This window comes from Cladosporium halotolerans (genome assembly GCF_011745625.1).
Source record: "Cladosporium halotolerans strain TM138-S3 chromosome Unknown Sca18, whole genome shotgun sequence".
Taxonomy (NCBI): Eukaryota; Fungi; Ascomycota; class Dothideomycetes; order Cladosporiales; family Cladosporiaceae; genus Cladosporium; species Cladosporium halotolerans.
In genome coordinates this window covers 376,641-401,676 of record NW_027191469.1, presented here as the reverse complement: position 1 = coordinate 401,676, position 25,036 = coordinate 376,641, and the positions used below count along the sequence as shown (strand labels likewise).

At 54.1% G+C, this 25,036-nt stretch overlaps 11 protein-coding genes across 11 annotated transcripts; 6 read left to right on the top strand and 5 right to left on the bottom strand.

Moving 5' to 3' along the window:
• Positions 1-4,015: 4,015 nt before the first annotated feature.
• WHR41_06072 (uncharacterized protein) lies at positions 4,016-4,822 on the bottom strand (the record flags this gene model as incomplete). Its single annotated transcript, XM_069374677.1, has 1 exon — positions 4,016-4,822. The coding sequence occupies one exon, from the start codon at positions 4,820-4,822 to the stop codon at positions 4,016-4,018; it is 807 nt and encodes a 268-aa protein (XP_069228781.1).
• A 210-nt stretch (positions 4,823-5,032) lies between these two features.
• Positions 5,033-6,179, top strand: WHR41_06071 (uncharacterized protein). The gene is made up of 2 exons (XM_069374676.1): positions 5,033-5,534; positions 5,601-6,179. Exons 1-2 carry the CDS (start codon positions 5,163-5,165, stop codon positions 6,030-6,032), a joined length of 804 nt encoding a protein of 267 aa, XP_069228778.1. The 5' UTR covers positions 5,033-5,162; the 3' UTR covers positions 6,033-6,179.
• On the bottom strand, positions 5,090-6,751 carry WHR41_06070 (uncharacterized protein). Its single transcript, XM_069374675.1, has 2 exons — positions 6,642-6,751; positions 5,090-6,585 (listed from the first exon to the last, which is right to left on the bottom strand). The coding sequence occupies exons 1-2, from the start codon at positions 6,706-6,708 to the stop codon at positions 6,197-6,199; spliced, it is 456 nt and encodes a 151-aa protein (XP_069228779.1). The 5' UTR covers positions 6,709-6,751; the 3' UTR covers positions 5,090-6,196.
• Positions 6,752-6,991: 240 nt separating this feature from the next.
• On the top strand, positions 6,992-8,548 carry WHR41_06069 (uncharacterized protein; the record flags this gene model as incomplete). Its single annotated transcript, XM_069374674.1, has 1 exon — positions 6,992-8,548. The coding sequence occupies one exon, from the start codon at positions 6,992-6,994 to the stop codon at positions 8,546-8,548; it is 1,557 nt and encodes a 518-aa protein (XP_069228700.1).
• Positions 8,549-8,717: 169 nt separating this feature from the next.
• Positions 8,718-9,224, bottom strand: WHR41_06068 (uncharacterized protein; the record flags this gene model as incomplete). The annotated part of the gene is made up of 1 exon (XM_069374673.1): positions 8,718-9,224. One exon carries the CDS (start codon positions 9,222-9,224, stop codon positions 8,718-8,720), a length of 507 nt encoding a protein of 168 aa, XP_069228699.1.
• Positions 9,225-9,849: 625 nt separating this feature from the next.
• Positions 9,850-12,319, bottom strand: WHR41_06067 (uncharacterized protein; the record flags this gene model as incomplete). The annotated part of the gene is made up of 2 exons (XM_069374672.1): positions 9,850-10,664; positions 11,740-12,319. The coding sequence occupies 2 exons, from the start codon at positions 12,317-12,319 to the stop codon at positions 9,850-9,852; spliced, it is 1,395 nt and encodes a 464-aa protein (XP_069228692.1).
• Positions 12,320-13,540: 1,221 nt separating this feature from the next.
• On the top strand, positions 13,541-14,056 carry WHR41_06066 (uncharacterized protein; the record flags this gene model as incomplete). Its single annotated transcript, XM_069374671.1, has 1 exon — positions 13,541-14,056. One exon carries the CDS (start codon positions 13,541-13,543, stop codon positions 14,054-14,056), a length of 516 nt encoding a protein of 171 aa, XP_069228691.1.
• Positions 14,057-14,176: 120 nt separating this feature from the next.
• On the bottom strand, positions 14,177-17,302 carry WHR41_06065 (uncharacterized protein; the record flags this gene model as incomplete). The annotated part of the gene is made up of 1 exon (XM_069374670.1): positions 14,177-17,302. One exon carries the CDS (start codon positions 17,300-17,302, stop codon positions 14,177-14,179), a length of 3,126 nt encoding a protein of 1,041 aa, XP_069228694.1.
• Positions 17,303-17,968: 666 nt separating this feature from the next.
• On the top strand, positions 17,969-22,538 carry WHR41_06064 (uncharacterized protein; the record flags this gene model as incomplete). Its single annotated transcript, XM_069374669.1, has 2 exons — positions 17,969-21,785; positions 21,853-22,538. 2 exons carry the CDS (start codon positions 17,969-17,971, stop codon positions 22,368-22,370), a joined length of 4,335 nt encoding a protein of 1,444 aa, XP_069228693.1. The 3' UTR covers positions 22,371-22,538.
• A 167-nt stretch (positions 22,539-22,705) lies between these two features.
• Positions 22,706-23,709, top strand: WHR41_06063 (uncharacterized protein; the record flags this gene model as incomplete). Its single annotated transcript, XM_069374668.1, has 1 exon — positions 22,706-23,709. Exon 1 carries the CDS (start codon positions 22,756-22,758, stop codon positions 23,707-23,709), a length of 954 nt encoding a protein of 317 aa, XP_069228696.1. The 5' UTR covers positions 22,706-22,755.
• Positions 23,710-24,114: 405 nt separating this feature from the next.
• WHR41_06062 (uncharacterized protein) lies at positions 24,115-24,970 on the top strand. The gene is made up of 2 exons (XM_069374667.1): positions 24,115-24,360; positions 24,418-24,970. Exons 1-2 carry the CDS (start codon positions 24,314-24,316, stop codon positions 24,743-24,745), a joined length of 375 nt encoding a protein of 124 aa, XP_069228695.1. The 5' UTR covers positions 24,115-24,313; the 3' UTR covers positions 24,746-24,970.
• The last annotated feature ends 66 nt before the right edge of the window (positions 24,971-25,036 follow it).

The following is a 25,036-nucleotide window of genomic DNA, read 5'->3' as shown; positions in this document are numbered from 1 at the left end:
ATCAAGCTCTGCCTGATTGTGTTCGCCAAAAGATTGACAGAAAGACCTTCGGTCGTGCTTTCGGGACACGCAAGTAATGAAATATCGGATGCCTTTACTTGCCGCTGCAGACATCCGTTAGCGTTGCAACGAGCCTGTCTAATAGTCTGGCAGAGGGCTTGCAGTCATTGATCACCAAATCACATGGTATTCTGTGTGTCATCGGCAGCTGTCCCGCCTTGATCAGGAACTGGTACACAACTTTATTTCGTGCAATATGAAGCCTGACGTCTCTGTTTGGCCAATGGAAATCTATCGCGAGGCATCAAGTGTAGGAGGTAGCATGATACCGCTGACGGTTTGATTACGAGTTGGAGAAAAGAAAGTGTGACGGCGTTTTCGAGCCTTTGTTTTCATTTACAATCAAGGCTCAGGGACTGTCGGCTCTGCGGACGAAATTCTTCTCATCAAGACAGTGAAGAAGATAACAGGCTGTTTCGTAAGGCATGTTCGGACAGGGAAAGAGGAGATCGTCAGAGCTTCCAGATGTTCGTTCTCAAGACGGACTCAGAGACACCAAATCTACCAGCTTTGCCAGAGCCAAGTCTATCCCTAGAGGCTTGACGGAGAATGCTGGCTTCGACTCAGCTCAATTAGAGAAAGCGTATTTCATGCTTGTTCCGAACTCGCGACGGCTCGTCTCTCCCAACCAAAATGCGCGTTCAGAGTGCGGAAGGAGAAGGTAGCACCTCATTTTGAATTTTCAAATCGGAGCTGCAGAAGCTTTGATGCGCATGTGAAAGTCTGATGACGTTGTTTTTCCCAGGCTGCAAGTTGCGAGGAGAAGGCAGCACTTATGTTGAGGTTCGCAAAGCGGAGAGATGGGAGATTATATGCTCTTTTCCGAGCCCACCAAAACTGTCTCTCCCAGTGGCAATTCATGCTTGCACACATGTAGGAGAGTACAGCACCGGATTCTTAGATTTTGAGATGGAGGAAGAAGGGAGAGTTTGATGTTGAAATAGTACATGAGAAAGCAGATCAAGCCTCTAAAACCCCCCAGAATCACAATCATTTCCCGAATGCCGCCCGTCAATCTACTCCAGGAAGTGGAATTCCATCAAACGCTTGACCGCCTTCCCTGATAAATTTTTGTTCCTCTCTGTAGATGCTCATCATCGTTGGGTCTTGATTAAAAGTATCCTGGTCAACGATCTTCTTCTCCAGAGCCGTTTTCATGAACATGTAATGCCGCATTGCAGCATCGTTGAGACTAACGTCAACAGATTGTCTGAGAGTCCAGATGAAGCTAGGCGTGTCTCCGTTGTCGCCTTCGCCAATGAACATCCTAACTTCTGATAAGACCTTCCTGCCAAATTGTGTCTTTCGATCAACCAGCAGCCGCATCAACCAGTCGAACTCTGGTAGGGCAAGAATCGCACTGTGTTGATAGTCCCCAATTCGAAAGACGGCACCTTGGGGCCCAGCGAGAATAGTGTTCTGGTTTTTTCCACACGCACTTTCGAGCAGCGCTTTGATAACCCCAAGAGAATCTTCACTGAGTTGGACCGATTGGAACACAATATAGTGCAGCGGAGCAACTTCAGAGAAAGGCTGGCGTAGTTCGGAACCTTGGGGGTACTTTTCCAAGCGCAAACGCTCCCAGTCGTAAGCAATGAGCACTGCTTCATCCCACGCGGGGGGAAGCCAATCATCGATCCTTCCCGCATAGCTATGTTGGGCCATGAAGCCTTTTATCTGTGGCATTCCATTGGCAATATGATTCATGCTTTGTCTTTCACAAACAATAATTATTCCGTTGTCGTGGTCGTATGCCAAAAGATGATTGGCATATGTGGGCGGCTGGAAAGGAAATGTCAGCATAATGTCGCCGGAACACAGGGGCTCTGGCCTTTGAATTCTCAAATCAACTTACGAACTGCTGTGGACTGACCCGAAGGGTCCATTGGTGCTGTTGCTGCCACAAAATCTTTGGGGAAGCAAGCGAAGACTGAACATGGATCTGCTGGTTTGTATTCGGTAGGCGTAGCCTTGAGAGCGCAGCTTGGACTGGTCTCAAACTAACGCCAGGCGGTTGCGACTGAACCCAAAGTACTTGTCGCCACTTGTATGATTTGTGAGGGTTGTTGCGCATTAACTCAACAGTGTGGTACCACATCAAGTTATCTTTTTGCCAACCACCAGGAGGGGCATTTCTCCTTTTGAGATCCGTCATTGCTTGATTCGCTGCCTGGATGTCTGCATACATCAGTGGGATATACGTCTTCCAGGTCAGGAAGACAAGCTGAACCCAGGATGCGGGAGGGCTGGCAGGTACATTCTGGCCGATGGCGACCGCTTGCGGTGGAGCTCCTACTACGGTGGGAGGGATTATCTGGGCTTGGGGCGGTGGATGTGCAGGCATTGGTTGAGCCCCGGGAGGCGCTCCCGATGCCATATGGGGGACTCCCCGCCCTTGAGGTGGTGGATATGCGGGCATGGGCTGGGTTCCAGGAGGCGCTCCCGATGCCATATGAGGAACTCCCCGGCCTTGGGGCGGTGGATACGCAGGCATTGGCTGAGCTCCAGTAGGCGCCCCTTGATTCATGGGATCCGCGTGACACCAGGAATGGTAGCCTACCATGAAAGGCTGTGGATTATAAACAAGAGGCCTCGCAGAAGCAGCAATCGATTGAAAGTTGGGAGCCACTGCCTGAAGCCTTGGATCATTGTAACCGTAGGGAGGTATTTGGTGTCCAGTGAGACCCAGTTCAGATGGCAAACGAGGACCCGTGTAACCGTCATCAAAAGAGGGACCTGGGTCTCCGGAAAAGGAATAATCTGGGATCTGCTGGGGATTCTCCATCGAGCGATAGGAGCCTTGTTGGTGACCCGCGGGAATCGAACCAGGAGGGGCCCGCTGCTGCCCATAAGGTACTCCAAGGGCCGACGGAGGGCCCCCCTGGAAAGGTCCGAAGGGGTTGACCCAGCCAGGCTGTCCTGAGGGGTTCGGAGCACTAGAAGAGGGCGCATTGCCCTGTCCTGGAGGAGTCGCTTGAGGAGCGTCGGGCATTTCCACGTCTGATGAGCTTTTGGTGTCTTTGCCCTGCCCTGCTGGAGTCGCTGGCGGAGCATCAGGCATTTTCTCATCTTGAGAGCTTTCGGAGTCTTCTTCTGAATCAGTACCATCGCGGGCAATGAGCGCTCGCTTCGCTATGCCAGTAAGACTCAATCTGTCGCTATGAGCCTCGAAGAAATCCAGTCTGGCAGTTTCGTTGATCTCAGTGCTGCGCACCGAAATCTTCGTAGAGACGCCATGATTGCCACTGGACAAGAGAAGGTGTGATAGGGAAGCAAGTAAGCACACGAGTCCCACTATGAGAGTAATATTCACGAGAATCATGGCAAACCTTTGGCCGGCCATTGTTTGTGTCGGCATGATGCCTTGTTCGAGTCCTGATAGAAGCCTGAATATGATAGATTGAACAATTATGTGTGAGGGGTATGCTGGTTGAATGTGCTGCTGGGATGTGGTGAGTGTGGGATAGGTAGTGGCGAGAAAAAGGTCAGAGTGAAAGCTGATACAGGCTGCGAATTTATGTCAAACGGAGACAGTCGATCGAGAGCCAGAGGAAGTTTGCATAAGGGGAAAAGGCGCACCTAGAAGCCTGCGGTCTTGTCGAGATCGTCCAAGCATAGTCCCAGAAGACTGGAGGCCTGAACACCATGGACATGGTAAGGTAGAGAATTCCGACGTCGAAGCACAAAAGGACTATCAGCTTCGACACAAGCCTTGGAGACGCATGAAGACCTTGACATTCCCAGCGAATTTCTTTGAATAGAGAGACCGATTTCTTCAATACCTGTACACTAGATCATCACTGTTCTGTACAGTCAACTATTTTACAAAAGATCTATGCTTACATGCGCCTCGCCATGCGTGAAGTGAGATGTATAGACACATCGTTCTGCAGCAGCCACTGCTACAAGCCATCGTCAGCCGTTTCGCTTTTCAAATTGCCCTCCGATATTGCGTTCATCGGCCGGTAAGCCAGCTGGTCCAGCTCTTCCCACTGCTCGTGGCTGCTTGGACCGCTGATTCTGCTTGTCGGTCCAGAGGTCCACCTAGAGGCTTGATCATTTCCTCAATGTGTTCACCCTGCCTCCTGTTCGATTCAATTTTCTGCTCCACGGACTTCAGCACACCAGGATCCTCATTTTGGCCCAAGAGTTGCTCCTTCACAGGCTGCACTGCTTCTCCTGCCTTCGCCGCCGCCGCACCAAGCTTGCCGCCCTTCTGCTCTTCCTTCTCCAGCCCACCAAACAGATAACTTCCAGCACGCTTGAACATGCCAGGCTGGTTCTTCTTCTCTGCTTCCGCCTCCTCCCTCACGCGCTCCCTATTGATCAAAAGCATCTGGTCCTCAGTGACAGTGCCAACGCTCTGTGCCCTCCTCGCTTCCAGCAGCTCGGCCGCACTCTGCGCCCGCTTCTCGGCCAACCACTCATTCCTTCTTCTTCGGTTGTGCATCAACATGTCTGTGATACCCGCCGTCGCCACGACACCTGCCACGATCGTCAACCCGATCAGGCCGAAGGCCGTCGCCTTGTGAGCGCGGTCAGCCCATACTCTGCCGACTCGTACGACAGTATCGAAACCAGTTTCTTTCCCACGCTTTGAGTTGGCCGCCGCCGCGCGCAGACGGGCGATCTTTTGCTGTGCGGTTTCGTTCGGAGGTGCCTCGCCGAAGTTGATTCTCGAGCCGGCGGAATTTACTGAGGGCGCTGCGTTTGGAGGGCCGTTGGAGGTGAAGCGCGTTGCATCTGATGGTGAGCGCGGCATGATGATTATTTCGGATGTCGCTCCCTGGGATATGTATAGGTCAGGATGCCGGTGTTGCTGGTCATGGATTCTCACGGCCTCCAATGGCACGCCCTGGCTGTCTCTGTCCCTCCTAAAGTTTCGCCGATGATGCTTCCTGCCTCTGGCCGGCCTTGGCATTTTGGACCCCCGAGATGCGCTTCACAACATCGGCGAACGCCTAGGAGTGGCAGCAATCACTTTGCGGAACGGACTACCTCCCGGCACCTGCACTCAAGGATTGCAAGATTTCAACGCGATATATTTTCTGATTGACCAAAATAATCAACATTGCAAGATTTCATTGCATCTTCGAGTTGTCATGGCACAACAACCTGATCTGCAGTCGATCCTGGCCACCCTTGCTCAATACTCGCAGAATGCATCTATTCAGGCACCGCCACCAGCTCCAAATGAGCAAGGAAACGCGCTGGACAGTGCAGCTTCTGTTGCAGTGCAGAACAACACAGTTGCTGCAACTCGGAATTCTAATGCCGACGCCATTCCAACCGATCCTCGTTTGAGAGGCCGAACCCAGAGTCGATCTGTCACTCCTTCTCACGCACAGGCTCTTCCACAACCACAGGCGCCTTCGATCATCGACCCTGCCACCATCACGGTCTGGCAAGACGGGTTGAGGTGCGTGACTAAGATCGCTGCCCAGAACAAAATGTTCGAGGCCAGTATCCGTAGAGTAAGCTGCTTGAAATGGTTCTCTCTGTATTGTACGTGGGCCAATTGACCTTTCTTTCCTACGTAGATGATCAAAGACCAGCGTGCGCACGAAATGCGCTGGTACCAGGAGCGCCAGGCGCTTAAGCACGCTCAGGTCAGCCGGGCATACTCAGCAGCCAAAGCGTCGTCGATCCTGCGATCACTCAACCAGGGCGCCACTGGCTCTGCTGTCGAGCCGCAGTCGGAGGAGGACAAGCAGGCTGAATTGGCGCGTTTCGACCGCAAGGTCTATGCCGCTCTGCAGGACATGGACGCGGCGATGACGGCGGAGCTTAAAGGCCTCGGCGTGCCTTTCTTTGGCACAAATTCCGAGTTGATCGTTGGGGAAGATCAGAAAGCTACGAACGCGGTACCGTCTGCATCTTATCCGAAGTGGAGCGGGCTGCTGACCGAAACTGAGATGCTGGAGCTCAAGCGTAAGATGGTCGGCCATTTAGAAGCTCTTTATCGAGATTGAGTCGGATCCATTGTGACTGTGCCTGGGGCTCCAGATGTGTTAAGCGGTCGTCTCTCCGTGATGAGGCTTTTGACCAGAGAATGGCCCGGACAGTAGCTTCCATAGGGAATGACAACAAAGAGCGAGTAACGCCATATTGATCAAAGATTTGCCATATTGCACCTCTACCCACTCCCAAGACTAGCATACCCCCTCCCCTCCCTCCACCTGTCATAAGCCGGCTTGACGCCCGACCAGACCAACAAGCTCACCGTCGCGCCAATGAACAAGAACACCACCGCCTGATCCTTCGTGCTATCCCTCTGAAAACACGTTGTGAACACGTCCTCCTCCTTGGCAGTGGAGCAAATGGGCAGATTGTACGACAGGCAGAACTGCTTGGTGCAGTCTGAGCACGTGCGGTGCGCCGGCTTCTTCTTCTTGTCCTCGGAATCGGCGCGGGAGAAGAACGAGGGAGGCTTCGCGGGTGTTTTGGGACGGTCGGAGGATGTGCTGGAGAGGGGTATTATGGTGCTGTTCGAGAAGCAGGTGCATTTGCAGAAGGATGTTGGTGCTGAGGCATTGGCGTTAGTGAGGTGTACGAGTGGATGAGCCGGAAGGTGGACCTACAGGCTGCGAGAGAGAGGGATAGGAAGGCAAAGAACAAGAGGGTATGGCGCCAATTGAGTCTAGCCATGACGACTGGTGCTATCGCGATTGCGACAGTATGAATCTAGTCTGGTCTACAAATCACGTCCGTCGGTTGTCACATGCGCAAGCTCGAGGACTCGCACGGACAAGGTCCCTGCCCTGGCTTCCGCTGCTGAGCTTCTGTGGGGTTCAGCCTCGATTGACCCAGAATTTGCTGACTTTTGAATCAATTTGCTGCCGATCGACATCGAAATAATTCCACCAGACCCTTTGCGACTTACTACAATGTCGCAATAGTGGGTTCTGGTCGTCGCCTTGGGGAACAGAAAATGCCACCAGCTCCCCAGCCTGCCGCTACCGCTTCTGATCGCGTGCGCCTCCACATCACGCCTTTCAATCCGGACCTGTACGAGCGCGTCGTCTCGGCGTCAGCCAAAGCCGCTGCGACTGGAGTGTCTTTCCACGCCGTCCAGACTCAGCCGGAGCGCGGGTTTGGATACGTTGAGTTGCCGAAAGCGGAAGCCGAGAAGCTCAAAAAGAAAATGCACGGGACGACTCTGAAGGGATCGAAAGTGCGGGTGGAGGAGGCTAGGCCCGAGAAGAAGCGCAAGGCTGAGAGGGACGAGACTGAGGAAGAGAGGAAGGAAAGGAAGAGGGCGAAGAAAGCGAAGAAGGCTAAGCGGGAGGAAGGCGTAATTCCTGGGCATGAACTTGAAGAGGGCAGACACGTGAAGCGCGGATGGAGCGAAGGCAAGGACAAGAAGTCCAAGGAAGGGAAGAAGATGCGATTCAAGACTATGGTCCCGCCCAACGCGATGCCTTTGGAAGATGAAAAGAAGAAGAGCAAGTCGAAGGACAAGAAAGCGAAGAAAGACTCTTCCAAGGACAGTGAGAAGAAAAGCCACAAAACGCCCAAGGTAGTGGAGGAGTTTACCAAGAAGAAGCCGTACATCATCACCGCTGAGACCGATTCAAAGGGCGCATTGGAGTACGTGGAAGGCAAGGGCTGGTGTAATGAGGACGGAGAGGTTATTGAAGCCGAACCACTTTCTGTGAGGAGACAGAGAGCGAAAGATGAGGCAATCCGTGTCGCGGAGGAGGCAAGACGGGCTCAAGAGGAGATCCGCCAAGCCCAGGAATCAATGGAGATGGACGTTCCGGAAGATGCAGACAGCGTAGCCGATGTCTCATCAGACGACGAAGATCCTCCTTCAGACGATGCTGGCGAAAGCGCTTCCTCGGCATCTGACGATGAAGACAGTGACGAAGAAGAGCAACCAAACAAGCAGCAATCGACCACGACAGCAGCTGGTGCGGCCCCCTCCGAAGATGAAGTGACGAAAGAGAAACTTGCAACTCCTGTCCCTGAATCTGAAAGAGAAGTCCACCCGCTTGAGGCTCTCTACAAGCGCGCTCCTACAGCCGAGGCTGGTGGTGCAAAGCATAATCTTCCGCCCATCAACACCTCCTTCAGCTTCTTCAACCCGGACGATATCGAAGAGGACGAAGAAGAAATAGCCTCTGTGCCTGCTCACCCGCCTCAGACTCCCCATACCAAGCAGGACTTGGAGTGGCGTGCTCTCCGCTCTGCAGCTCCCACGCCAGACACAGCGGGACTAGGAAAGAGGTTTCGATTCGCCATGGACGACGAAGATCACGAGCAGAGTGATATAGACGAGGACGAAGAAATGCGGGATGCTGCACCAACCAACGCTGGTGCTAATACCACTACTGCAGATGGGGAGCACAAAGACGAGAGCGACTTCAGAAAGTGGTTCTATGAGCACAGAGGCGAAAACAATCGCGCGTGGAAGAAGAAGAGAAAGGAGGCCAAGAAGCAGCAGCGACAGAGAGAGAACAGGAGACTGACCCGTAGGGTGGTTTAGTGTACGAGGCTGACGGATTAGTGGTAATACGGCAATGGACGAAAGATTTCACAAGATCAACATGCTCTATTTCATTGAGGCAGAGCGTGAGTTGGATCAGAACGATAATACTAACAATACGTGCCCCAATTCCCGAAGCCAGCCCTTACAATTCTTTGAGACGAGCCCATCACGCGAGAACTGCCTCCAAGACCGCTTGCGCAACTTCTCCCTCCGCCTCTTTTCCCTCCTTTAAATCCTCACGCAGCAGAACCACCGCCAAGAGCAACTCGCCCACCTGCTCCAATCTTAATCTCTGGTCCAGAAAGATCACCTCGTCGCCCTGGACCGTCAAGATCTCTCTCCCACCACGCTTCGCATCCACAAGCCGGAGCTCGCTCTTCCGTGGATTCTTGAAATACCACTTGACGGCCCCATTCGTCCATGTCGGTTGGTAGGCCCAGCGCTCGCTGAAGGAGGCGTCGTCGTGTTTGAGCTTCGACGAGAGACCGTTGACGGTGATCACGTTGCTTGATAGCGTGTGTCTGCGGGCTTGGGCGATCGTGGAGCCGGTCCAGGCGTGCACTAGGCTGAGCTGTGACGAGGAGCCGGTGAAGCTTGATGTGCTGTTGTTGGAGATTGTGTAGATGATTTGGCCGGTGGTGAGGTTGCAGATCGTATTGCCGGAAATCTTCATGGCTGGAGGCGCCTGTGTGGTTGCTGGTGGAGCGTGAGGAGGTGCTGGTGATCGCACTGTAAGACAATGTGGCATTTCTGGGCTCGCGTAGGGGTTAAGGAGGTTTGGGTAGGCGGGAGGTGGGCATGGAGGTAGGTGATATTGTGTTTGCGGATGGAGAAAGCCTAGATCTTGACTTCCTGAAAAACTGCCCGGTGGTGGATGCGGACGATATGCACTCATTGTCTGATAAGACATGTTCGTTGGTGCCGGTCCGCTATTCTTGCTGTACGAATATGCCATTTTGATATTGCAACCGAATGAGGTAATGCTTTTTCGAACGCTGGCGAAATGGCATTTCTTAAAGCCTTTTATGGTCGCGTAGGTACGGCACTGTTGTCAGCATCGCCGCATTGCAACTCCTACTCTTTTTGGACATTTGCGCCGCTGAACGATGATCGCAGATTGGTATTGCAGTTTCATTGGTCAGTGCCTGCGAAGGATCAAATGCAGCTGCTGCGGCTGAGCAAGCTTACCAGATGAAGACACAAACTCGGATCAGAGAGAAATCTCACTGAAGGGCGTCTCAGAGACCAGTTGAAGTACCAGTTTTCAATGCTTGCCATCCTTCTGGTTTCCATTGACTTCAAGCGGCGATGCCCTTTGTCCTGAACGTAGGAGTATTCGCGCGTGGATGCGCGGTCAGTCCATGGACCTTTCCTTCGAAATACGGCCTACAACCAGCAAGCCTCGAGGTGTTGACGTCAATCCAGACGAGCAAACGTACAATGTACGGGTCGGGGCTACCGATGGCGACTAGTCCGCCTCGAAGGTTGACCATCTGTACCAAGCCCTGCATGTGGACGTGGTAGCAAGCTCCGGAACCATGCTTGATCTCATAAGCAGCACACAGGGCGACTGCTATAAGCATCTGGTCAGATATCCCGCGGACTGGATCGCCGAGTGCTTCGGAGATGCTGCGCATCAGGAATTGTTCGATGTGGAGCACGCCGGCAAAGGTTTGTCCTTCAATGCACCTGGCTGTGACATCAAGTTGATTGCGCACGCCTAGTAGAACAGCCGTGGATAGGAGGATTGGGTCGGTGAATACGAAGGAGCAGAACCTGCCCCAGGACGATGCGTCACCCTTGATAGCGTATTGTTGAGAGAAGTCGACGGCTTGCATCTCGCATATGCTCCGGTACAGACTCATGACGCTGGACAGTTCAAGTCGCATGTCATGAAGGCTGAGGCCAACGATGTTCGCCGAGTCTTGAAGAGCGATCGTTTTGAATGCCATTGCTCCTTGCGAGAAAGACTTGGTCAAGCCGCTGCTGGCGATTCGGCATGCATCCGGAGAAAAGAATGTTGCTTCTGCTTTGGTCTCGTCGGTGTCGGGGTTGATATACTCGTCTTCGGTTGCTTGATCGGCATAGCTGTTGTAATACGCAGGAGATCGAGCTGGGATTGTTGTTCTACCCCGTGGATGTGGCGTCCGGGGCACTGTCGATCGATATGATCGCTCGACTACACTGTCTATGCGTCTTGGGGCATCCGGAATGAGTGATTGCGCTGTACTTCGCAGCCTTGCCCGTGACTGACTGTGCCGCCACCTAGTTGCTTGAGACCGCACTTGTCTCCGAACCTCGCCATTTGGGGTGTCGCCAAGGCTTGAATAGTTGACGAATTGAAAAGATTTGTCCTTTCCTTTCGGTTCGACCATCTCTTTGTATGAAGTACTGCGCAGTGATGCGATGGAGATTGAATGTCCAAAAAGAGGCTCCGAGTTGAAGCTCCTACGTTCATCGATCGTTCAATTGTTCAGATCATCGAGGAGTTAGCCGCTTAGTCTAAGCTTGGAATCCATCCTGTGACTGGACAGGTAGGCGTTTCGATCGGCATTCTCGACTGCTTTGAGCCATCTCTGGTGTCACATGTGCACCACGGCACACTATTCGCGACATTTCTACGCCGTGGCGATTGCCCCTGATGTTGGCTGCTATTAGCTGCGTATGATGTCATCTCAATGGCTGTTCAATAACGGTCGAGTGAGCTTGTGGATAGCAAGGATTTGTAATTACGCTAGTACAGGTAGTAGAACTCATGGTTCGAAGCTGTGAATCTGAGGCTTGGTCCTCCCAACATTTGTTGCGTTGAATTTTGGCATGTTGACGGTTGTATTTCGAGGCCAGATCCTCCCTTAGCTTTCCAGACGCTGTGCTTTCCGCCACGAAGTCACTGCAGGAAGACACTACTTGACCCTAGAATGACGAATGATGATTACTTGAGACCCATGTGAAGCAAATGGCATTTACACAAATCGATTGAGTTCTGCGGTGCGAGAATGCGAAATCGTTAACACGTAAGACTTTGATATAACAATACAATTCCCGGCCGTCAAATTTTGCTGCAAGCCAATGCCCAGCTCAACATCCACCACCTCCTCCTCCTCCGCCACCGTCGCCTCCCCCTCCACCTCCACTGCATCCGCCCCCATCGCCTCCAAACCCAAACCCTCCGCCACCAACGTACGCACCATGATGATGACCTCCAGAGGAACCGGATGAGGAATAAGCAGTTCCTCCTCCGTCCACCAGGAAGCCAGAAACGTCAGCAACCTCGCCCGACTTGGTGCGCCTCCTAGCATACTCCGCCAACGCGACGGCAGTCATGACGATTTCGTCCAGCGTCTCTTCACTCAGCCCCACTGATTCGAAAGTAAGCGTGTCTCGCTTCATGCGAGCGATGATGTTTCCGTTCTTCTTCGCGTCCGTAAGAACGAGATGGCGCTTGTAGACTTTGTCTCGCTGCCAGTACCATGGCTGGGGTGCTTTGGTCGTCAGAGGTTTGAAAGTCCATCGCCTGTGCATTATGCCGGAGCTGGAGAGGATGGTCTGTTGGCCGTTGATAGTCAACTCGATGTCGGAGGTGGTCATATTGTGGAAGCGGATGGTGCCGACGCGGGCGACGGTCGAACATTTGGTGATCGTCAGGAGGGGCTTGCTGGAGAGGAAGGACGGCATGTGGACTGCATCCCTGGAAATGGCGAGGATGGGAGTGTTTGTCTTAGGATCCAGGACATCGTGCTTCCCAAGCCGAAGCGGTTGGACAGGCATGGGGCCTTGGAACGCGTACGCCTGCGTTGGTGAAAGCTTCTCAGGATGCGAATGTGGTGGGAGAGGATCTGGTTGGATTGGGAGTGGTGTCGGTGTGCTGTTGTATTGTGAAAGATTGGATGGCTGGTTGTGCGAGGCCATGGGCGATATATATGAGCTCGCATCGTAGTAAGGCGGAGGCCATGACTGCTGCTGCATAGGTGCCTGGTTCAAACAATGTCCTGCCTGAAAGTGTTGAAAGGGCTGCACGTGGACAGTCCCCCCGGAGTAGTGTGCCATGGTGATTGTTTCGATTAGCCAGTAGGGAAAGGCGTCAGGGCCAGATACGAGCTCGAGAAGTGCAGTGCCTCAGCAAGGCGCAGGAGAAGGAACGGTCACAGTGTATTTCTTTGTACTCAAGAAGGAAGAAGTGGGGTGGTGAGGAGCGCGTCCTGACGAGATTGGATTGATTGCAAGTTGTGTTTGAGGCACAAGATAACAGTTCCCCAGAGCGACCTGGCTGGTATTTGAGGTGCACTTGAGAGCAGCCTACCTTTGACTAGACTGGACATGGTGCACTCAGCCTGACGCTGAGCCGAATCCTACATCGTCACCGATCAGCATCAATCGCAGAAACGGCTGTGTTTGTGTGACCGCAATAGAACACTGCCACACAGTGCGAGGGGCTCTCGTGACAACGAGATGGTGCGGCTGGTAGAACGGCATCGCGCCGCTGAAAGGGAGCCGTGTTCTTGCATTGGCTAGATCACGCGACAACCCTCTATGGACGGGGCTAATGCTGGGGAGCGAAAGGTGTCGATGCAAGAAGGCAGTGCTGAGGCTGAAGCCCGAAGGATTCAACCTGGCGGCACAAGCCACCGCTTTCGGAGCTGTGCTGCCAGGCGGCCCACTGATCGTCTCGTGGAAGATCGCTTGATGAGTCTGGAGATGTTCTGGCGAGCATCATGGTTCTTGGGTTGGCAATCTGGTGTCTGTATCAACACGTGCAAGGCTCAGGAAAGGTGCAGACTTCAAAGACCAGCATATAGTGCACCTTACAGACAGCAGTCTCTCTTGTTGGCAGCCACATGACACACCATCAGGCTGGCCTTAGGAGATGGTCCTAAAGCCGCGCCCGTTGTGCCACTCTCCTGTCTGTGACAGAACAGCCGGCAACACACTAGACCAAGCTTCACCGTGAGATATACCATCCATCACCGACCGGAACTCCCAGACCAAACCATGTCCGCCCTCCTCACAGCCCTCGGCCTCCAAAGCCCCTCTCCGAACACCGCCCCACCGCCATCCTACGCAGCGACAGCCATAATCTTCCAATTCCTCTTCGCCCACGCCGCGATCTCCACGCGCCCCCTCAAAAACTACTACCGCATCGACCACAACGTCAGCCCGCGCCAGGACCTGGCCAAATACGGCCCTGCGGCCGTCGCGGCCGGCAAGCTCACGCAGAAGCAGCTGAACCGCCTGCACCGCATCGAGGGCGCGCACGCCAACAGCATCGAGCACCTCCCGTTCTTCGTGGGCGCGTTGATCTGGGCGCATGTGGCGGGGCTGGAGACGACGGAGATTAATCGCAGCGCGTTGGCGTACGTGCTGGTAAGAGTCGCGTATGCTGCGGCGTACGTTTTTATTGAGAAGGCAGAATTAAGTCTTGCGAGGGGCGTGCTGTGGTGGACGAGCAATTTCATTTGTTGCAGGTTGTTTTGGTTGGGAGGGAATGCGATTAATGGTCGGTCATGATATTGCTTGCATGATGCCAGAAAGACTTGGAAAGGTCGCAGTAAGGCAGTCTATTAATGGACCACGGTCTGCTCACTGTGCTGTGCTGCTGTTGTACAATTGTCTGTGACTACTACTACACTACACCCTCGCCGCTCTAAGCCAACCGACCATACCAGCAGCATACCCGCTGAGCTTCACGACTCTCTCCTTCTCTCTCCTCAGACCCTCTTGCCACTCGCCGACAGCGGCTCTTAGGCTCTCGTCATTCGCTACTAAGTCGCCGTGGCAGCGGAGGAAGACCGCCATCCACGCCTGTCCGAGCTCGAAGTCGCGCCTCTGCTCCATCAACCAAACAAGTGCCTGCACGAAGAGTGAGAGCTCATTGCCAGAAACACTCAACGATCGGATCTCGATGTCTGCAGCAGCAGGGTTGAGCGTCTTGAGATGCGCAACGAACGCGCCGTAATCAGCCGTAGGACTCATGTCCGCTGCCTGCAGTAGCGACGTGAATTGGCTGCGAGTACCTGCGCGCGCATTTTTAAGCACACGGCTGCGCTCCTGCTCGATCTGGGCCAGATTAGCTTCCTCCGAGGCTTTCTGAGCAGAGGTCGTGATGCCCTTCTGCTGATCTTGCAAAGAAGGCAGGAAAAATGGCGCCTTCTCGGGCTTCTTGGGAGCCTCAGTGGGCTTGTTGCGTTGGCGAATGAGATCGAGGTGGAGCAGGTTTTGCCAGCGCGAGCGCGGTACGAGTGACAGGGAGAGGAGATCGGAAGAGAGTGCATCGAGAGTAGCTTCATCCGAAAGAGCGTCGACGATGTCTTCGTCTTCAGACTCCTCAGCGTTGTCGGCAGCGATGAGATTCTGACCACCCTCTCCACTGGCAGTAGGCGCTTGGGCGCCACTTGCGAGGATGGCGGTGAGGTCTGTGGCTCCAATGTGGCGGGTAGGGACGTGTGTGAATAGCGTCTTGTTGGTCCAGATGTCAACACCAACGCTGTCGGAGGTAGAAGTAGCGAGATATTCGCCGGTAGGCGAGAATGCCAGGCTGGTGCATGGCGCTGTGAGCTTGAAAGCGTCGACAAGATGGCCTGTGGGAAGGTCCCAGAGCAAGACCAGCTCACCCATGGCAGCTGCAATCCAGTTGCCATCGCTAGAGAAGACGTAGTCTGAAACAGTTCGGCCAGAAAGCTCAGGAATCACCGGTCGCGAGGGCCAGAGTTCACGAATGAGCTTGTGTGTTGCGATGTCCACCACACGGACACATCCGTCAGTGCAAGCCAGGGCGATCAAATCGGTTCCTCTGTGGTAGCGCATCGAGCCGATGCGACATGACAATGACCAGTCGATCTGGTGCACCAAAAGACCACTGCTGAAATCCCAGAACTTCACCTTCCCGTCAGAACCAGCAGAGACAACCGTCTTATTGAGGTTGTCAACGGCCAAACCAACAACAGCAGTGGCATGCCTGCCTTGTCCTCGGAAGAACTTTTTCTTGCCATCACCCTCTTCCAAAAGACCTTGCTTCTCCATATCTGTTTGAAGCTGCTTCGCTTGGTTTGGGGTAAGCCGAGCAGGGAAGCGTTGTCGATGCTGACCTGACTGCAGGTTGTACATGTCTACGCTGCCAGTCTCGCTACCTACGACAGCAAATGTGCCACAGGGAGACATGGCAACAGCACTGACGTTGCCGCCATCGCCAGAGTCAAACGCCCATCTGCCTGCTCGCTTCCGCCCCCAGAACCAGGTGCGAGCCTTCTTGTCGTTCTCGTGAGCAGTGACAACGCTCTCCCAACCAGTCATCGCGCTCACTTCCGCATCGACCTTCTTTCCCTTGGCGCCCTGCCAGATCGGGTGCTTTCCAGGAATGGCACCGATACCGCCGTCTCTGTTCAGGCTACAAGCCATGGCCGTAATTGGAGGGCATTTGAGGTCTTCCAGACTGTCCCTGTTTCCAGTCGCAAGCAGACCTTGCTTCTTCGCTTTGCTTTGAATCGCACCCTGACTAAGCTCCGTGCTTTGTCCATCGCGACGTAGAGACCATCCCCACAAGCTGCGGTCCTTGCTACCAGACATGAGCCACTTGTTGGTATCGTCCGAACCGTCAGAGGCTGAAGGCAAGAAATCGAGTTTCGTGATAGGCGCGCCGTGGCCTTGACGTTGGTGCAAAATGCGCGGGATAGGGCTGAAAGGCACTGCGTCGAAGACCCACGTCTTGAGACTGTTGTCCATTCCACTGGTCACAATCACCGCCTGTCCAGCCAGGAATTCGACCTTGCTGACGCCGCCTCCGTAGTTCGGGCTTGGGTTCGCGTGCGCTGCGCGTAGAGTACCAGCTTTCCTGCCACCATTGTTCAAGTCCCAGAGAGTGATGTCGCCAGACTGTGTGGATGCTGTAGCCATAACGCCTGACTTCCTGCCGTCGTCGCCAGCTCCCATGCCGTCAGTGCGGAAAGAGATCGATGTGACCGCCAATCCAGAAGAAGCGTTCAGAGCGATGACAGTCTGGTCGGCTTTGACGTCGTGAATGAGGACAGGGCCTTGCTCATAAGCAATAGCGACCAAACCAAGCGCAGGCGTCGGCTCGAGAGCAGTGACGGCACCGTATGTAGCTGACGGCGGCATGATCGTGTACACCATCTTCGCGGACGAAACGTTCCAAATTTCAACACTGCCATCTTGACGACCTACCACGACTTTGTTGAGGAACGTGGGCAGACTGGCGATGCAGCCAGTGAAGCTCTCGGGAGAGATTCCTCGTAGTACCGTGTAAAGTTCGTAAGTCGAGGCTTTCCAGACCAAAAGACGCTTATCGCATACGCCAACAATCCAAGATCCAAAGACGTAGAAAGACTTGACGTTCTCGGTCAATCCCTTAGGCAATTCCAGTTCCGCCTCTTTCTTGCCTCTCTTGAACGTCCACACGCCCCTCGCCGCCTTCTTTCCCTCGCCTCCCCATGCTGCGAAAACTTTGTCCTTCCAGGCTGTGCTTGCGGTGATCACTTCGGGAGTTTGAGGCCGAGTAATGAAGACAAGGTTGAGGCCTCGGCGCAAGTCGTACGTCTGAAGGCTGCGGCCAACAGAGGTCGTAATTTGGAAGGTCGTCTTGCCGAGAGGAACGCTGGTGAACGGGACGCTGGTGGGCGACACCAAACCTACAGTTCGGTAGGGCGCGAAGATTCTCGATGCGCCAGGCGTACGCTGCGGGCGGCCGACAACGCCATTGCTGAGCTTCTGGCGCTTGACAACTCGGCCCTCGTTCTCCATCATTGCGACTCACGGGCGACAAGCGAATGCCCTGTTATCGAAACCCAGATCATAAATCCAAATTCTTTGAGGGTTCGGGAAATTTTGCCTCGAAGCGAGCTTGTGGATGCCTGAGGCCACCATGCCGCTTCACGCCGCCTGACGTACCTGCTTTAGAGTTGTGTGTCGCTGCCCTCTTATCAATCTTCGCAAGCATTTTTGATAGTTACAAAGGTCATCGAAAGGAGTTTGGTTTCGCCAAATGCATTGATAAAGCCGGCAGCAATTAGATTTGCATGGCTCAATGTTTGTTTCGCAAGAAGCTTATCCTTTGCAGTTGTCCCAACTGAATGCACTACTATATCAGTGCATTGATGAATTCTAGTCTCAAGCCAGCAACCCTCTCTTCTGCACCTTTCACTCTTCGCAGACCCCATTATGGCGTCCACGCCTGGCAATGGGGCGGACGGTATTGCGGGTGATGGAAATACTCGTCTGAACACAGTCTCAAGCCCTCGCTCCACATCGTCGTCACAGTCTGTGCCCGCCGCGGACACTACGGGCGGGCAGACCGACCCGACGAGTCTAGCCATGCCGCCACCACCAAATCCAAATCAGGAATCTGCCTTCAACCAACCCTCACCTCCCAGAGGCAGAAGAAGTGAAGGCTGGTCATCCATCGGCAACATGTCCGATGATAAGCAGATGACTGCGGATCCCGGCGTGGGCGACGACCCGTCGCTCAGCGAGAGCACGCCAACCATCTCTGGCTCTCAGAAGGAAAATGTGCCAGCCCCAGCAAGTCTCCCAGATGCTGCGGTTTCTGGTCATATGCGACCTCCGGAGCCGGACCTCGACTCTAATCGCATGAGCTTTTCGTCGCTCTACAATTACGGAACTGGCTTGTACACAGCCGCAAAACAGGCTTACGGCAGCGCCCCAGGCTCGATTGCTGGCAACTCCGACGTTGATCCTGCCCCGGCATCTGTTCACAATGTCTCTGGCACATCAAGCCAGAGCGGTACTCTGTCACCTTCGCTCAATGGCTCGCTTCGAGAGCCATCTCTCACGGCTCAGCCAGCTCATGTGCCTTCTACTTCCCCTTCATCACCAGGCGCAAATGCCACCAGATCAGGTCGTACAGTCCGCGGCCGCGCTCTGCCAGGCTCCGGACGCATGGGAAATAGTGTTCCAGGCTCAGCATCGCCATCTCAGGATCGCTCCACCATTTCCGAATCCCCCAACTTCATCGGCACGATCGGCATTTGCGCCCTTGATTCCAAAGCTCGTTCAAAACCTTCGCGTAATATTTTGAATCGACTTGTCGGTAAAGATGGCGACTTCAAAGTCATCATCTTCGGCGACAAAGTCATCTTGGACGAGAATGTGGAAAATTGGCCAGTGTGCGATTTCCTTATCAGCTTCTTCAGCGACGGCTTCCCCCTGGAGAAAGCAATTGCGTATGTCAAGCTAAGGCACCCCTTCTGCGTCAACGATCTGCCAATGCAGACTGTTCTTTGGGACCGCCGTATGTGTCTTAGGATCCTTGATAAGTTGGAGGTTCCGTCCCCGAAACGTTTGGCAGTCAACCGCGACGGCGGGCCCGTCCTGCTGAGCACGGACATTGCTAAGAGGGTCGAGTCGCTCACAGGGCTGAAGCTCGATGGCTCCGATGATGGAAGAGGCGGAGGCGAGGAGGCTCCGACCGATGTCCACATGGAAGACGACGACGATACCCTGGTTGTCGACGGGCAGCGCCTGAGCAAGCCCTTTGTGGAGAAGCCTGTTAGTGGTGAAGATCACAACATCAACATCTACTACCCGAAGTCGCAGGGTGGCGGAGGACGAAGACTTTTCAGGAAGATCAACAACAAGAGCTCCGAGAAAGACGAAAGCCTCACAATTCCCCGCGCTATCCTGGAGCCAAGCGTTTCTTACATCTACGAGCAATTCTTGAAGGTAGAGAATGCCGAAGATGTGAAAGCGTACACTGTTGGCACCGAATACTGCCACGCCGAAACGAGGAAGTCGCCTGTCGTCGACGGTGTTGTCAAGCGTAACCCGAATGGCAAAGAAATCCGTTACGTGACGCCACTTTCTGAAAATGAACAGGACATGGCCGCGAAAATTGCGAAAGGCTTTGGCCAAGCAGTTTGCGGCTTCGATCTTCTTCGCGTGGAGAAGGAGAGCTTTGTGATTGACGTCAACGGTTGGAGCTTTGTCAAGGACAACAACGAGTACTACGACAGGAGTGCTCAGATCCTCAGAGCCATGTTTATCGCCGCGAAGCAGCGCAAGGAAGGACGCAGCACCACGCCTAGTGATTACGAAGGCGACGATGCTGTCATGTCACTCCCACCCGACGGACTCGGAATCAAGAGACAGTCGACAAACCCGCGCGAGAAAGAGCAGGGACACCGCAGCACTTTTAAGGACGTGTTCAGGAGCCGCAGCATTTCCGCGCTTCGTGATAGTGTCTCACAAGCTGCCAGCCGGCACGGAAACGCAGCCGGTCAACGCAGCCCCAGCGGAGCTACCAGTCCACTCACCTCGCCACCAAGTTTCGAACGTGGTGGAATTCCGATGAGACGTCCGCCTATTCCACAATCGAAGGATGACGTTCTGCCTCCTCCTGCCGTGCCGAAGGACATTGAGAATATCCGTGCAGAAGCTAGCCAGCAATCCGCCAGTGCCGAGGAGCTTGGTCAGCAAGAGCAGGAGCCACAAAAAGCCGTCCCTGCGCCAGCTTCCAAGAGTCAGTGGAAGCTCAAGGGCATGGTCGCGGTCATTCGACACGCGGACAGGACGCCGAAGCAGAAGTTTAAGTTCACCTTCCACACCAAGCCTTTCGTCGATTTGCTTAAGGGGCATCAAGAGGAGGTTTTGCTGGTCGGCGAGGCGGCTCTGCATAGTGTGCAGCATGCCGTTCAGCTGGCGATGAATGAGGGCGAGGAGGACATGACGAAGCTTCGCACTCTGAGCAATGCTCTGGAGAAGAAGGGCCACCTTGCTGGCACGAAAGTCCAGATCAAGCCCATGTTCAAGAAGCCCAAGCAAATCAAGGCTGAGGCTGAAGCTGCGCTGGCATCTGAAGCGGAGGCTTCCTCAAAGGAGGGGAAGAAGGACAAGAAGGAAAAGAAGGAGAAGAAACTCAAGGAAGCTGCTGAAGATGAGAAGTCGAAGCGAAGCGATTCCATCTCTGAGGTCACCATGTCTCGCGCTACCGCTGCTGAGGAGAGCCTCGTGCTCGACAAGTTGCAGCTAGTCATGAAGTGGGGCGGTGAGCCGACGCATTCGGCTAGGTACCAGGCAACCGATCTGGGTGAGAACATGCGTAATGATCTGTTGTTGATGAACCGCGATGTTCTCAATGATGTTTCGATTTTCACCTCTTCTGAGCGCCGTGTCACGACCTCGGCTCAGATCTTTGCAAGCGCTTTCTTGGATCAGAAGCCCATCGCCGAGGATCAGATTCGTGTGAGGAAGGATCTACTTGATGACAGCAACGCCGCCAAGGACGAAATGGACAAGGTCAAGAAGAAGCTCAAGGGTCTGCTGCGTAAGGGACACCAGGCGCCTGAACAGTTTGCATGGCCAAGAGATGGCACTCCTGAACCCTTCCTTGTTGTTCGCAACGTGGTCGAGCTCATGAAGTTCCACCGTCGTGTCATGCACACAAACCTCGCCAAGCTGCTTCCTCCCGATGCTTCGAAGTCGCAGGACAAGATCAACAACCCGCAAGCGATGGACAGTAGCAATGAGTCGCTCAGCAGCGTTACCACCCCACAAGTGGCGCAAGCATCAGCCGTACAGGCTAGGTGGTGCACCGGCGAGGATGCCGAGCTCTTCAAAGAGCGCTGGGAGAAGCTCTTCAACGAGTTCATGGATGCCGAACGTGTTGATCCTAGCAAGATCAGCGAGCTCTACGACACCATGAAATTCGACGCGTTGCACAATAGGCAGTTCCTCGAATGGGTCTTTACTCCTTCCAAAGCCATGATCGCCGAGCTTGAGGGCGAATCCAAGAGGAACAGCACTCTGCATCGCACCGAGAGTCAAGAGGCCCGCGCTGAGTTCCAGCAAACCCACGAGGGTGTCCAGCCTTCCAGCGACAAGAACACGCCTGCGGCAAGCTCTGGCTCTTCGCCGCCTCAAGGTAGTAAGGATAAGATCCCTACTTTGGCTGAGCGAGTTGGTCTCCGTAGGAAGTCTTACGACCTCACTTCTGTCACGCGCGATGTTGTCGCGTCGCCGGCTCTGCAGAACAACCCTGCGCAGTCGTACTTCAATCTCTTCACGGGCTGGGATGAGGCGCACCATCCGGAGAGCAAGGTTAAGCACGACGTGAGGCTTGAGAAGTTGAACGAGCTCTACAGCTCCAGCAAGATCCTCTTCGATTTCATCGGCCCGCAAGAGTATGGTATCACGGACTCCGAGAAGCTGGAGATTGGTCTCTTGACGAGCTTGCCGTTGCTGAAGGAGATCGTTAAGGATATTGAAGAAGGTAAGCTGCGACTCAAAACCCAATCCATAATCGATCGTTTCATAGACTAACAAAATCCCGCTTCTAGTCCAAGCTTCCGACGACGCGAAGTCCTTCATCTACTTCACAAAAGAGTCGCACATCTACACTCTCTTGAACTGCATCCTCGAGGGTGGCGTACAGACCAAGATTGCGCGCAACGCCATTCCGGAGCTCGACTACCTTTCGCAGATCTGCTTCGAGCTGTACGAGTCCGAGAACGCGGCCGCCGACATCGACCCAGAGAACCCGGAGACGAACTACAACTACTCCATCCGCATCACCCTTTCGCCCGGCTGCCACACTTTCGACCCGCTCGATGTCCAGCTGGATAGCAAACACTGCATTGGATGCGCGCCGAGGCGCTCGCTGACTAGCCATGGGCAGTGGAAGGAGGTTCTGGAGACGCTGCGCGCGAAGTTCCACACTGTCAAGTTGCCGAAGAGCTTCTTGGCGGTCAACTTGAGTGAGAAGGTCCCGCAGGAGTTCATCAATGAGTCTGGGAATATTAGTCTGGCGGAGGCGAAGCAGAGTATTGAGGCTAGTCCGATTGCTCCGGCGCATTGATACTGATGAATTGGCACTATGATACGATGGACGAGGCCGGGGAGTCCGGGTTTTGGTTCAGGGCTTTTCGTTGGAAACTGTACAGTGGGACTATCGTTGGAGTTGTCGGCTAACGCTCACGCGAACAATTGCTGTATTGTATCTGAATAAAAATCATCCGTTGATCGACCCTTCTCCTTGTGACACCATCGCCTCCGTCACGCTGATGATAGCCGTGTTGCTCGCAAAGCGGGGTTGATCATATAACCGCTGTACACAATTGAAGCGAACCATGCAACCGAACGACACCTCACACTTGTTAATCGTCACTGCGAATCGTTTCGATGATAACTCAACTCATCTCCGCATCGGTCTCACGATCAATTGAAGTCTCTAGTAAGCCAGTATGCTGCTCCCAAGAATGCTCAGACGACGTGCTCGGGCTGGTTTCACAAGAACCGCCCCTCGCTATGAACTGAATACCCAACCACAATCGTTATACAGGAGATCATTCTCCTCAACAGTATCTGTCAAGGGCTGCACCGCGGACACGAAAATCACAGACCGCCTAAGCATGGCAGGCAAAACAGTCCTAGTCACCGGCGGTGGACGAGGCATCGGATTCGCCATCTGCAAAGCCATCGCCCAGCTCGGCGGCAACGTCGCAGTCCTAGACGCCCTGCCTGAACCAGTACCAGAGTTTGAAACCCTCAAAACCGATTACGGCACTCAAGCCTTCTACGAACGAGTCGACGTAACCGACGAATCCTCCCTCCAAACTGGCTTCAACAATATCATCAAGGAGTCAAGCTCTATCCAAGGTTGCGTTACGGCCGCGGGAATCGCGCTCGACAAGCCTTTTTTCGACCACACCTGGGCCGAGTGCCAGCGCGTGCTGGCCGTCAATGTTCTGGGCACTTTCTGGGCCGCCAAACTCGCCGCGGAGCACATGACTGCCCAGAAGCAGGGCGGCAGCATCGTCCTAATCGCCTCCGTCGCAGCCCAGGGCATCAAGCTGCCTATGCAGAACCTCTCCATCTACAACATGTCCAAAGCGGCCGTCAAAGGCCTCGTGGGTCCACTGGCGGCGGAGCTGGGAGAGGTTGGGGTGCGGGTGAACAGTATTTCGCCGGGTGTGATTGATTCGCCCATGACGCAGGGCTTAGGAGTTCAGTATCCGAAGCTGGTCGATATGTTTCACCATGCGCCGCCGCTGAGGCGGATTGGGCGGCCGGAGGATTTGACGCCGCTTGTGGCGTATTTGCTTAGTGATGCGAGTGCGTTTACGACGGGGGCAGATTTTCCGGTTACGGGGGGCTTGCATGCTGGGTTGAGCCCGGCGTGGGTGGAGAGGTCGTAAAGAGATGATTGAACGAGGGCGATTGGTTGTGCAAGGTAATCTATCGCAGCTGTTTTCGCTGTTGGGTGGGTTCATGTCTGCACGATGGCTCGTCGTCATAGATAAAACCCATAGGGTCAGTCACTGCCATCTCCGAGGAGGTGAGCGCCTGCGTCGAGAAGCATTGAGACGGAGCAAAACGCAATCAGATGTCAATTGACAAGGTCCACAGAGATCTTCAGAGAAGTCAAGGCGGCAATGGCACCAGAGTTGATAGCTCACAAGATCTGCAGTTGGATCGGTTGCCGAGAAAGTATTATGTGGTTGAGGCGATTGTCGGCATAGTACCGAGAAGTTGAGATTCCCATGTTTGCTCACTTGCAGGCATGCCCATCGAAATCTGACGTCGCCAGCGATCGCCCACCCCGCTTGCATCATCGCTGTGGAGAAGGAGACCTGTGATGCTGCGATTATTCGGGCTAAAAAACAATGCGAAGAAGCGTCCTGTGATATCTTGACTTCCGTCAGTATTGATAACTTCACTCGACTTACAGTTGATTGATTGTATTTGCGTTCAAAGCTTCTTGGACTCTCCCACCATTGTCCATAGCACAACACAACCACAATGTCTTCAAACCTCATGAGCACAGAAAAGGGCGGCGAGCAGACCCAGTCAGTCAATTAGGACGAAGCCTTCCTTTGAGGCACATGCTAACAGCTTTCTTCAAGATACGAAAGCACATACACCGACACGGTCCCGCACAAGAAGTCCGGCGGCCAGATGGGCCAGCCCCAAACTGCAGTTGACGTCCAGCCCGAAGCCGCAGCACAAGAGAAGGCCGAGAGGGGCGAGAAGACGGCTGAGAACATCCGATACGGTCAGGGGATTTCAGAGGCAGGTGCCGGCGGGTATACTTCGACCAGTTCGGGCACTGGAGCGCAGGAGGGCTTCGGACGACAGCAGGACCAGGTGGGCGATACGGCGGACGCTGTGCAGAGTAGGAGGGCGGAGGGATATGGCGGAGAGAAGGACATGAATAGGGAGATTGGCGCTTAAAGATTGTAATTCAATATATGAGGATGAACGTAAAATGTCGGTCCAGATGGCCCTGATTGGATTGCGCCTTATCGCTTAGGGCTGTGAATTAAAGGTTGCCTAGCTGCCTCACTGCCCCCAATGAATCCCAGAGGTGCTCTGGATGGTGGGTGAACATTGTGCGATGGTCCCGACGGGTACTCACAGAGATATAGTATGATCATCAAGTCGTTTGCACCCTCTGAACTGCGCTCTCAATCTCTTGGCAGGTAAGCCTGCGCATTGAAGTACAGCCACAGCTGCAAGCATTCC